The sequence below is a fragment of the Moschus berezovskii genome, chromosome 12, assembly GCF_049115385.1.
Source record: "Moschus berezovskii isolate FMDL1 chromosome 12, NW_MosBer_1.0, whole genome shotgun sequence".
Lineage (NCBI taxonomy): Eukaryota > Metazoa > Chordata > Mammalia > Artiodactyla > Moschidae > Moschus > Moschus berezovskii.
The window spans coordinates 8,714,329-8,727,161 of NC_142471.1; the positions used below are offsets into that span (position 1 = coordinate 8,714,329).

General features: G+C 44.2%; 1 protein-coding gene across 1 annotated transcript in view; it reads right to left on the reverse strand.

The window, feature by feature from the left end:
• NID1 (nidogen 1) overlaps positions 1-12,833 on the reverse strand; it is an 88,292-nt gene that overhangs the window by 6,091 nt on the left and 69,368 nt on the right. Inside the window, exons 14-16 of the mRNA XM_055425761.2 lie at positions 11,642-11,814; positions 6,070-6,196; positions 50-221 (exon numbers count right to left, since the gene is read on the reverse strand). Coding sequence (XP_055281736.2) covers positions 50-221; positions 6,070-6,196; positions 11,642-11,814 — 472 coding nt within the window. The remainder of the gene's footprint in view (positions 1-49; positions 222-6,069; positions 6,197-11,641; positions 11,815-12,833) is intronic.

Sequence of the window (12,833 nt, forward strand, 5' to 3'; positions counted from 1 at the left end):
AGGGTCACACAGAGTTGGACACGACTGAAGCAACTTAGCATGCACGTACCCTCTCACGGAATCTGTTACGATGCCTCTGGGATTCACCAAATCAGTCTCAAACAGCACCCGGCGCTGGGTCCCATCTAGCTTTGCAACTTCTATCCGATCCAGGTGAGAATCCGTCCAGAAGATGTTGCGCCCAAGGTGGTCAAGAGCAATGCCTTCGGGGCTTCCAAGATCTAGAAGCAAACACCGAACGTTGTTGATTTCTTTTTTTGAATGAGTAAGATGAGGTTTTTCTGATTCAGTTCAGTTCAATTCAGTCGCTCAGTCGTGTCCGACTCTCTGTGACCCCATGAATCACAGCACACCAGGCCTCTCTGTCCATCACCAACTCCCGGAGTTCACTCAAACTCATGTCCATCGAGTCGGTGATGCCATCCAGCCATCTCATTCTCTGTCGTCCCCTTCTCCTCCCGCCCCCAATCCTTCCCAGCATCAGAGTCTTTTTCAGTGAGTCAACTCGTCGCATGAGGTGGCCAAAGTATTGGAGTTTCAGCTTCAGCATCAGTCCTTCCAATGAACACCCAGGACTGATCTCCTTTAGAATGGACTGGTTGGATCTCCTTGCAGTCCAAGGGACTCTCAAGAGTCTTCTCCAACACCACAGTTTTCTGATTACTCAGCGCTATTTCATCTGGCATCCAACCCACGCAATTTGAGAAAACCAACGCGAGTGTTAAATGTTTGGTAAGATAGATAACACTTAGTGACAAACGTTTCAGTGCTATGCATTCCCTTGATGGACATCCACATTGGGAATGGATGGGTGTGAACCATACTGGGAACCCAACCCATACGGATGCTGAAGCTGTGGCACTGCCTTCAAGGAGCCCACAGCCAATCACAATTCATACTGAGTTCCAGGCTCTGTGGGAGCATGGAGGAGGAACACTGGACTAAGCCTGGGGAGACCAAGGAACACTTCCTGGGGCGGCAATACCTCATAAGGCTGGCTACTGCAGGAATAACAGGACTTTCTCAGGCAAAGATCCTGGTCAAAGTTTTCCAAGTAGTGAGGCCAGCACATGGATACAAAGGAAGAATGGATATGGCTTGAACCATACGCTGTCATTCTGTGTGGCTGCAGACCCTGAGGGTGGAGGGTGGCCAGAGATGAAGGTAGGATGCCTGTGTTAACAAGCTGAGAGCTTATCACATGTAAAGGGGAGGCACGGCAAGATCTAAAGATGGGGAATGGGACAGACTTATCTTATTCATCAACGGGCGAAAAAAGGTGATTTCTGAGAAATAATATATGCAAGAAATCACAGCTATTATTACTTTCATACAAATGTTAAGAGTACAAAGAAGGGGTATCAGTGATTGCACATAACACCCCAGAAGTCTTTACTAGGCTCTAAGTAACTGATTTTCAAGCCAGGGGTTGCCACAGTATAAGCTGACTGCAACGGGAGCCTTTTAGTCCAGTCCAGTTCAGTTCAGTTCAGTCACTCAGTTGTGTCTCTTTGCGAACCCATGAATCGCTACCCTGCCCCAGGGACCTGGTGTGAAACCATTCCTGCAGCACTGTGTTCTTTCATCAGTAGAGAAGCAGTCCTGACCCTCAGACCCCTCCATATCAACTTTCCTAAACTCCTAAGATGATCATGACTATGAATGATGGAAACATCTAAGCTCCCTTGAAGAACTCCCACCAGAGAAAGCTTATTAAGAGTAGAAACAATTGTTTCTAATTCGAAACAAGGTCTTTATTATTCCAACCCAAAGCAAAGATTCATAAAGTACAACAAACTGGTTCCAAATCGGGAAAGGAGTACATCAAGGATGTATATTGTCACCTTGTTTATTTAAATTATATGCAGAGTACATTATGAGAAATGCTGGGCTGGATGAAGCATAAGCTGGAATCAAAATTGCAGGGAGCAATAGCAATAACTTCAGATATGCAAATGACACCACCCTTACAGCAGAAAACAAAGAACTATAAAGAGCCTCTTAATGAAAGTGAAAGAAGAGAGTGGAAAAGCTGGTTTAAAACTCAACATTCAGAAAACGAAGATCATGGCATCTGGTCCCATGACTTCATGGCAAATAGATGGGGAAACCATGAAAACAGTGACAGACTTTATTTTTGGGGGCTCCAAAATCACTGCAGTTGGTGACTGCAGCCATGAAATTAAAAGATGCTTGCTTCTTGGAAGAAAAGCTATGACCAACCTAGATGCATGTTAAAAAGCAGAGACATTACTTTGACAACACTGTGGTTTTTCAAGTAGTCATGTAGTCATGTGAGTCACAAGTAGTCATTGAGAGTTGGACTATAAAGAAAGCTGAGCACCAAAGAATTGATGCTTTTGAACTGTGGTGTTGGAGAAGACTCTTGAGAGTCCCTTGGACTGCAAGGAGATCCAACCGGTCCATCCTAAAGGAAATCAGTCCTGAATATTCACTGGAAGGACTGATGCTAAAGCTGAAGCTCCAATACTTTGGTCACCTGATGCAAAGAACTGACTCATTTGAAAGACCCTAATGCTGTGGAAAAATAGTGGAAACAGTGTCAGACTTTATTTTTTGGGGCTCCAAAATCACTGCAGATGCTGATTGCAGCCATGAAATTAAAAGATGCTTACTCCTTGGAAGGAAAGTTATGACCAACCTTGATAGTATATTAAAAAGCAGAGACATTACTTTGCCAACCAAGGTCCGTCTAGTCAAGGCTATGGTTTTTCCCGTGGTTATGTATGGATGTGAGAGTTGGACTGTGAAGAAAGCTGATCACCGAAGAATTGATGCTTTTGAACTGTGGTGTTGGAGAAGACTCTTGAGAGTCCCTTGGACTGCAAGGAGATCCAACCAGTCCATTCTAAAGGAGATCAATCCTGGGTGTTCATTGGAAGGACTGATGCTAAAGCTGAAACTGCAATACTTTGGCCACCTCATGTGACGAGTTGACTCACTGGAAAAGACTCTGATGCTAGGAAAGGTTGGGGGCGGGAGGAGAAGGGGACGACCAAGAATGAGATGGCTGGATGGCATCACTGACTCTGTGGACATGAGTTTGAGTGTACTCCGGGAGTTAGTGATGGACAGGGAGGCCTAGCATGCTGTGATTCATGGGGTCGCGGAGAGTCGGACACGACTGAGTGACTGAACTGAACTGAACTGAACTGAATGCTGGGCAAGATTGAAGGTGGGAGAAGAAGGGGACGACAGAGGATGAGATGACTGGATGGCATCACCGACTCAATGGACACGAGTTTGGGTAAGCTCCAGGAGCTGGTGATGGAGAGGGAGGCCTGGCGTGCTGCAGTCCATGGGGTCACAAAGAGTTGGACATGACTGAGTGACTGAACTGACTGAAAATATTTCCCACGTTCCTGGAGGCAAAGGGACGGCGAGACTGACCTCCAAAGACCCCTTCCGACCTTCAGACAAAATCAGAAGAAATCATTCTGGGGTATATTTGGAACAAGTACATCCTGTCTGAGAGGCATGGGCTATCAGCCACGGTGGGACCAGGGAAGACTGTTTAATGAGAGTATCTTTACAAGTTCCCGGAAGGAACTCCATGCCAATTGTCTCTTTAGAAACAGCCTGGTCTTGACGTCAAACCCAAGAGCAACCAGAACTCCTCCCCCAACCAGAAAAATACTTCTTCATGGGCTAAGGAGCCAAAGGAAAGGCCTGGAAAACCTCATCCTTTCCTGTGAGTCAGGGCAAGATGGGAAAACTGCAGGGCAATATATTCCACACTGATTATATCAAAAGGAAACAGATGATGATACTTATTAAAGATATCTGGCTAGGACTTTAACTCAAGGCAAAACAGAAAAGCCTGGGATTCAGACATTATGAAATTAGGAAGAAAAAAGATACCCACTGCCATTTTCACTCACTAGGAATATACCATGATGAAAATGTAAGTGGAAGTTTCTCTTTTTTGAAATTAAAAAGACAATGTATTCCTAGTGATCTTTCTTCTACAAAGATCACATTCTGATTTAATTCTGTGTTTTCACAGTGGGCTTTTGTCTGGAATGTTTCTTATAGTCTTAAAGCTTTCTTGGATCATTATCAGTTCCAAAAACAACAGGAAATAGCAAACGATGACCTACTCCCTACTTCCTGTGGGTTTTGAAGTCAAATTACAGATAATAGCAACAACATTTTCAACAGCATTAAGATGCAAAAAGGCATCTTCCAACTTCTATTCAATAGAAACTTCATTCTATTGATTAAAGCAAGCCATGAAAACTAGCAGACATTACTTAAATAGCACATTGGCTTCCAGAAAAGGATTTGAGGTCTGGGTCCATAGTTCACCTGTTTAACTCAACCTCTGCTTAATTATATTATCTCTTATGAAGGAGCCAAGGGAAGGAAAAATATACCCCAAGGGCTGTTCCACAGGCACAAGAGCCCTTCTGATGTTATCACAAGTTGTTAGCGAGACATTAAATTAGAAAAGCTACACTTAGCCCTTGGAAGAAAAGTTATGACAAACCTAGACAGTGTACTAAAAAACAGAGACATCACTTTGCCGACAAAGGTTTGTCTAGTCAAGGCTATGGTTTTTCCAGTAGTGACGTTCAGATGTGAGAGTTGGACCATAAAGTAGGCTGAGTGCCAAAGAACTGATGCTTTTGAACTGTGGTGCTGGAGAAGACTCTTGAGAGTCCTTTGGACTGCAAGGAGATCACACCAGCCAATCCTAAAGGAAATCAACATGATTATTCATTGAAGGACTGATGCTGAAACTGAAGCTCCAAACTTTAGCCACTTGATGCTAAAAGCAGACTCACTGGAAAAGACCCTGATGCTGGGAAAGACTGAAGGCAGGAGGAGAAGGGGACGACAGAGGATGAGATGGTTGGATGGCATCACTGACTCAACGGACATGAGTTTGAGCAAACTCCAGGAGATGGTGAGGGACAGGGAGGCCTGGCATGCTGCAGTCCATCAGACACAACTTGGCAACTGAATAGTAACACTCAGTCCCAAGCATCAGTAGAAAGAAATACCAAAGAGGCTCAAATATTTTAAAGATGTATATTTGCTTTTTACCCCAAGCCAGGAAGTCCTTAAAGATGTACCTTTGAGTGTGTTGCAGAGGAAACAAGATGATTTTACACAGCACATGTCATTGGAGTGGCAATGACTTTTGATTGAAAATATCTGCAAGGCAGATGGTTAAGTCACAGACTTGGCAATGTGGAATATTTGACCTTTTCAGTAGAGAAGAATTTTTATAGGTCCTTGGGCTTTTTGTCATAATGGACTTGAATCTTGATAAAACATATCCACTTAAAATAGTCTTGACTTGTTGAATGTAGGCATTAAAATAATAGAGTCCTTGGCTTAAATTGGCACCCGGAAGTTAAGGACTTGAGGTTAAATGTTGAGGGGTAGGCTGTGGTTTACCATTAGTGATGCAACAAAAACAGAAATGTCTGTAAAAGTTTGGCCTGATTTGCTGTACTCCTCCGGCAATCTGAGCAAGGCCCAGTGAGCGTGAGATGGAAGAGAGGAGACCCACCCCACCATGAGGTTACAGGTTGAAGTGATAACCCTTCAACTTGAAAACTGTCTTGGGAATAGACTCACCTTTCAGGAACAATATTTGCCAATATGCTTGTGACCCTCTCATCTTTACAATTTTTCTGTTTATTGCCTAATGGACCACCCTATGGGGCAGACAGTCTGAGAATCAACTCTAGGCTCAGCAGCCAGAGGGAGATGCATATATCCAAACTGGATGGTTGAGTTTAGCCTTTATTATTCCTTAAAACTGGCTACATAAGCTTTCAGAGACAGGCATGGACACTTACCCTGCTTTAATTTTATTCTAGCAACACATCCCAGCTAAGATGCTCATGATTTAGTGATGAGTCCTTGGAGGACTGTTCAGAGAAGGCTAGAGAGGGTGATGTTTGAGCCCAAGAACCCAGCCCATCTCTAATCACCATACCCTGCAACAACCATACACCACATGACTCTGCTCTCTCCCCCAAGAGCCCCATGGGCTATTAAAGGCAAAACCAAGAATGATGCTTGCTTGCCCACCTTGTCGAATGATGGTGGTTGGCTCTCCGCCATGCAGACTGGCTCTCCCAATGGCAGGCTGACTGATGTCGGTCCAGTAAACCATCTTGTCCACACAGTCGAAGGCCAGGCCAATGATGACTTTATCCTGGAAGTGTAGACCAGTGGTGAGAGTGGCTCATCTCCTCCTGCCTCATGATAGTAGGAATCTTTCATGTGCTTACAGGCATTTGGACACCTTTCAAAATGAAGTATCTTCAAGTCTTTTGTCCATTTTTAAAATTAAATTATTGAGTGGCAGGAGTTCTTTATAAACTTCAGATAAAAATCTGTTGTCATATGTGCATAAGTATGTATATATATGGGGCTTCCCAGGTGGCACTAGTGGTAAAGAACCCATCTGCCAGTGTAGGAGACGTTGAGACATGGGTTTGATCCCTGGGTCAGGAAGATCCCCTAGAGGAGGGCAGGGCAACCTGCTTCAGTTTCTCTCAGCACATAGCACTTTTTCATTTTCTTAAATGACGTTTTTTGGGAGCAAAAGTTTTACATTTTTGTAAAGTCCAATTTATTATTCTTTTATGGATAATGCTTTTTGTATATTATCTAAGAAACCTTTGACAAACTGAAGACCATAAAAAAGAAATAAAACACATAAATATTGGAAAGGAAGAAGTAAAATCATTCTATTTTAAGACAATATGATTATTTATGTAGAAACTCCTGGGGAATCTAAACTAATATTTTAATTAATAATTGAATCTAGCAAGGTTGCAGGATCCAAGATCAACAGAAAACTGTATTTCCACATACCAGCAAAAAATAGAATTTTATGATAATAATGTTTATAACAGCAACAAAACCAAAATATTTTAGAGTGAATATTACAAAACATTGCATAGTGAAATTAAAGAAGATGCAAATAAATGAAGAGATGTTAGTTTAATAGATCATGAGATTTAACACTGCTAAGATGTCAATTCTCCCTAATTAAGAATTAAAGATCCAATGCTATCCATATCAAAATCCCAGAAGGCTTTTCTTTCTTTGTTTTTATTAAAGTAGAAACTTACAAGTTCACTCTAAAATGTATATGGAAACATAAAGTAAAGCCCCTGGACCCCAAAGAAGTGGAAGACCAGGAAGATGTTTTAGGGGAGAACCAGAGTTCTTGAAGCAAACACTTCCCCTTCAGAGGTCAGGTCAGAAAGGACACAGAGACCCTTACCTTACACCATATAAAAAAATAAGTTCAAAATGAATCAGAAACCCAAATATAACAATTAAAACTGTAAATCTCTTAGAAGAAAACATGGTTGAAAGCCACATAATGTTGGATTTGGCAATAATTTCTTGGCTATGACATCAAAAGCAAAAAATATATAAATTAGATCTTACCAAAATGGAAAACTTTTGTTCAGTAAAAGATACAGTCAACAAAGTGAAAAGGTAATCAACTCATGGAAGGTGGGGAAATATTTGCAAATCATATATCTGATGAAGGGTTGATAAAATATATAAAGAACTCCTACAGCTCAGTAACAACAACAAAATAACCCAACCACAAAATGGGCAAAGGATATGAATAGATATTTTTCCAAAGAAGATATATATATAAGTGGCCCTTAAGCACAAGAAAAGATGCTAACAAAGGTCCGTCTAGTCAAAGTTATGGTTTTTTTCAATAGTCATGTATGGATGTGAGAGTTGGACTATAAAGAAAGCTGAGCACCAAAGAATTGATGCTTTTGAACTGTGGTGTTGAAGGAGACTCTCATTGAGAGTCCCTTGGACTGCAAGGAGATCAAACCAGTCGATCCTAAAGGAAATCAGTCCTGAATATTCATTGGAAGGACTGATGCTGAAGCTGCAGCTCCAATACTTTGGCCACCTGATGCGAAGAACTGACTCATTTGAAAGACCCTGATGCTGGGAAAGATTGAAAGCAGGAAGAGAAGGGGACGACAGAGGATGAGATGGTTGGATGGTATCACTGACTCAATGGACATGAGTTTGAGTAAGCTCTGGGAGTTGGTGATGGACAGGGAGGCCTGGCATGCTGCAGTCCATGGGGCTGCAAAGAGTCAGACACGACTGAGCAACTGAACATCTCATTCACAACCCTTGTGAATGTGAAGTCGCTCAGTCGTGTCTGACTCTTTGTGACCCCATGGACTATACAGTGCATGGGATTCTCCAGGCCAGAATACTGGAGTGGGTAGCCTTTCCCTTCTCTAGGGATCTTCCCGACCCAGGAATTGAACTGGGGTCTCCTGCATTGCAGGTGGATTCTTTACCAACCAGAGAAATGCAAATCAAAATCACAAAATACCACTTCACACATATTAGTATGGCTACAATTAAAAAAACAGAAAATAATAAGTGTTAGCAAAGTAGCAGGGAAATGTGGAATTTTTGTGCTCTGATGGTGGGAATACAAAATGGTGCAGTTGCTAAGGAAAACAGTATGGCAGTTCCTCAAAAAATTAAAAATAGAATTACCATATAATTCCATGTCTGGTTTATTTCCAAAAGAAGTGAAAGTAAGGACTTGAACAGATGTTTGTAAACCCATGTTTATAGCAACATTATTCACAATAGCCAAAAACTAGAAGCAGCCCAAGTTCTCCACTGATGAATAGATAAACAAAATATGAAATATCCATATGATGGAATATTACCCAGTCATAAAAAGGAAGGAAATTCTGACACATGTCAGAATATGGATGAAATCTGAAGATATTATGTTAAGTGAAGTAAGCCAGTTACAAGAGAGCAAGCACTGCATGATTCCACTTAGAGGAGTTTCCCTAGAACAGGCTAATTCATAGAGATAGAAAGTAGAATGAGGTTGCAGAAGACTGGCGGAGGAGGAGGGAGTCATTAGTGAATGGATCCAGAGTTTCATCTTGGGACGATGGATGGTGATGACAGTGGTATTTAATGCCATTGAATGGTGGCATTAGGTACAGTTAAACTAAAATACCTAGATGATAAAAACAGATAGCTAGATAAATGGTTAAATGATTGATAGATAATAGATAGGAAAGACACAGTGAATATTGTTTCAGCACCTTCCCCTCCACTGATCACATCTCAGCTTCTTGCTTTTCATAGCCTCATTTGACATTTAAGCCTCTCCCCTTGGCGTTGGGAGAAACTGGCTTTCCCATGGAATTGAACCCACTCCTACTACGTGGGAGTGTGTGATAGTGGATACAAAAGAACAATGATTGCCCCTTGAGGAATTTATACTTCAGTGAGGCAACAGGAAATCATAAAGATCACTTATGCATTCCTTCGGTACATACTTTTCAAGTGCCAAACGCTGTTTGGGGTCTGGAAACACCATTGTGAAAGAAATACCTCCATGAAATAGACGGACAATTTCTGGTCTTGGTGTGCTGATATTCTTTAATTGGGGTAGAGTTGCTTTACAATGCTGTGCTAATTTCTGCTGTACAACAAAGTGAATCAGCCGTATGTATACACCGATCTCCTCTCTCCTGGGCCTCCCCGCTACCCATCCCCTCTAGGTCATCACAGCACTGAACTGAGCTCCCTGTGCAAGATAGCAGGTCCCCATTAGCGATCTGTTTTACCCATGGGAGTGCACATGTCAATCCCAGTCTCCCAGTTCATCTTAAATGCCACCCCCAACCCCACCCGGTCCACGCATCCGTTCCCTATGTCTGTGCCTCTATTCCTGTGTTGCAAATAGGTTCATCTGTACCATTTTTCTAGATTCCACACACCTGCTTTAGTGTATGATACTTGTTTTTCTCTGACTTATTTCACTCTATATTACAGACATTAGGTCCATCCAGGTCTCTATTCTTGGCGGGAAGAGATACATGAGATACAGAACATGTACCCTGATATACAATGTATTGAGTAGTGCTGAGAGCTTGCTGAAAGACAGAGAAAGGTGACTGGAGGCTGCGTTTGAACAGGGCAGCCAGGACAGGCTTCTCCCAGAGGCGATGCGCAGCAGAAGTTTGTGTAAGGTACATATGCGTGTCCAGAGTGAGAAAACTGCAGGCAGGGGACAGCAAACGCAAATGCCCTGAGGTGCAAGTGTGCGTGGTGACTTGAGGATCAGCCAGAAGGCCAGAGGGCTGCAGCCAGTGAGTGAGGGGGCAGTTGCAGGAAATGGGGTTGGGACAGGTAGCCAAAGGCCATGAAAAGAACTGATTTTTTTCTTCCTCTGGGTGAAGGGGGAATCTATCAGAGGGCTTGTGCTGGGGAAGAACAATCAAGGCTGCTTTGCAAGAGGCTTTTGCATAGCATTTTTACCATGGATGGACCTAAAGATTACCATCTCTAGTAAGTTAGTAAGCCAGAAAGAGAAAGACAAATACCATATGACATCACTCACATGTGGAATCTAAAATATGACACAAAGGAGCTTATCTATGAAACAGAAACAGACCCAGACAGAGAACAGACTTGTGGTTGCCAAGGCAGTGGGGTGTGGAGGGGCAGGAACGGGAGTTCGGGATTAGTAGATGCAAACTACTGTGTAGAGAACAGATAAACAACAAGACCCTACTGTATGGCACAGGGAACTACATTCAACATCCTGTGATAAACTATAATGGAAAAGAATGTGAAAAAGAATGTGTGTGTGTGTGTGTAACTGAGTCACTTTGCTGTACGGCAGAAATTAACACGACGTTGTAAATCAACTATACTTCAATAAAATAAAATTTTAAAAAGAAGCATTTTTACTTTGCAGACTTTTTTTGACCCTGGTCAGAAAGAAGAGGGGCTGTGGCCATGTGTGGCACCTGTGATGTGGAGATTGATTGATGCAGGCTGAGAAGACCGGGCAGGCAGCAGAGACAGGTGTGTGGGAAAGGAAGACGAGAGGAAAGCAACTTTCTATCTAGAATTTTCAAGAAGGCTCTGCAAGCAGTACTGACGGGCAATGAGGATTTCTGCGGGACTTTCATCTCCAAGGCCCGATGGACCACTCGCTGCCACTTCCCGCCTCCTCAGAGGACCCTGATGGCCCACCAGTGTCCTTGCACCCCTTAAGTCCACAGTCGGAAGCCTCCACCTTAAGTTTGGTTTCCTGGCAGAAGGTCAGGATCCCAGATAAAACAACAGCTTCTCAGAAGTGTCCGACCTCTATCTAACGGACAAAAATTCCCCAGTTCACAAAACGCATCTTTGAAGCTTTGAAAAGCTCTGGTTACTGCCTCCAGGCAGACATGAGGATCTTGAGTTGAGTGACTGCCAAAAGATGAGTCACTCTGTGAATTTAGCAGGGATGGTGAGATCAAACCTGACAGATGCTCACAGATAAGATATAGTAGGCGCAGGTGATGCCCCCCACTAGGGGTCAGATTCCAAAGTGGTCTCTAGCAGGCATTCCGTTTCTGTTCCCACTCTTGAATCTCCTGGGGGGCGGGGAGGGGACTTAGGAATATAGTGGTCCTATTTAGAGATGGACACCCAGGGTCACACAGAATGAAGAGGCCCTGGGTCCAGGCATCTAGTCCCAGTCCCTGGTCTGACCACACCCTGCTTGTTGCTCCAGGTCACGGAAGCAGAAATTGTCACTAAAGTGCCATCAGCCAACACTCACTGGGGCGTGGAGCAGTGCCTTGGCTTCCGACTTGGTCATGGTGCTCCCCTCCAGGGGAAGGCGCTCTATCTTCCCTGTCTGGGCGAAGAGTAGATGGGTCCCGGGAGGCAGGGGGATCACAGCGGTAGGAACCGGGGGTCCATGGTGAACTGGAGGAGTCACTGTACTCAGACCTGGGTGGCAGGAGATGGCATTGAGCAAGGCCTGTATGCAGCAGGAGTGCACAAATACACGTGTATGGGCACATGCACGGACTCACACACACGCACCCACATGCCCTGTCACATCACCTTCTGGGCACCACAAACTGCACAGTCACATGTGCCTATTAATATCTGAGAGCATAAGGAGCAGAAAGACCGCAGCCAATTAAAAGGCATTTGTGATGACGATGACACAGGGTTGGAGTATAACATTAAACATCAAGCGGAAAAGATGGCTCGGCCTCCCCCTTAATGGAACTAACCTGACTATGGGTGCCCTGCTCTGGATGCTGGGCATCCAGGCTGTAGCAGCGATCCAAAACAATGCAACAGGAGAAACCCCGAAATCCTGGCCACGGGGAACTCACACCCCCATGGGAAGCTGCTGAGTATTTTCACACCCAGTGGACTTGAAAGTCTAGGCAAGTCCATCAGAGTGGACTTGGCCCACTCACCCCACCCCACGGGGGCAGGAGGGTCTCAGGCCCCACAAGCAGGAACACAGTCCTTCTGGACTTTCTAGGACAAAATGAGTGGCGAGGCTCATACTCCCTTAGACGCAGCCTTGCCTCCGCCCTGCTGACCTGCATGTCCAGCAAAGCTCTGGTTCACCTGACAGGAGGACATCCCAGGAGGGGACAGGCACCCTGTGCTGCGGGTAAGGAACACGTAGAGGGTGTTGGGAAACCTGGGTCCCTGGCCTGGTCTTGCCATTCACCACGCGGACACACTATGGACCTCTGCAGTGAGAGGGCGGAACCAGGTCACGGCCAAGCTCATTTTCAGTTCTTTTCTCTGGTCCATCCTGCCTGTTATACCCACTCAGTGACATAAACCAATCTGGTGGATCTCTTTAATCTCCAGAATCTATCCCTCCAAACACACTGCCTGCACCTCAGGTCAACTCTAGCCATTCCTCACCTGGATTAACTGTAAACACTGCAGCAGCCCTCGCCTCCCCATGGCCATGGTCTCATTCCCTCCTCTCA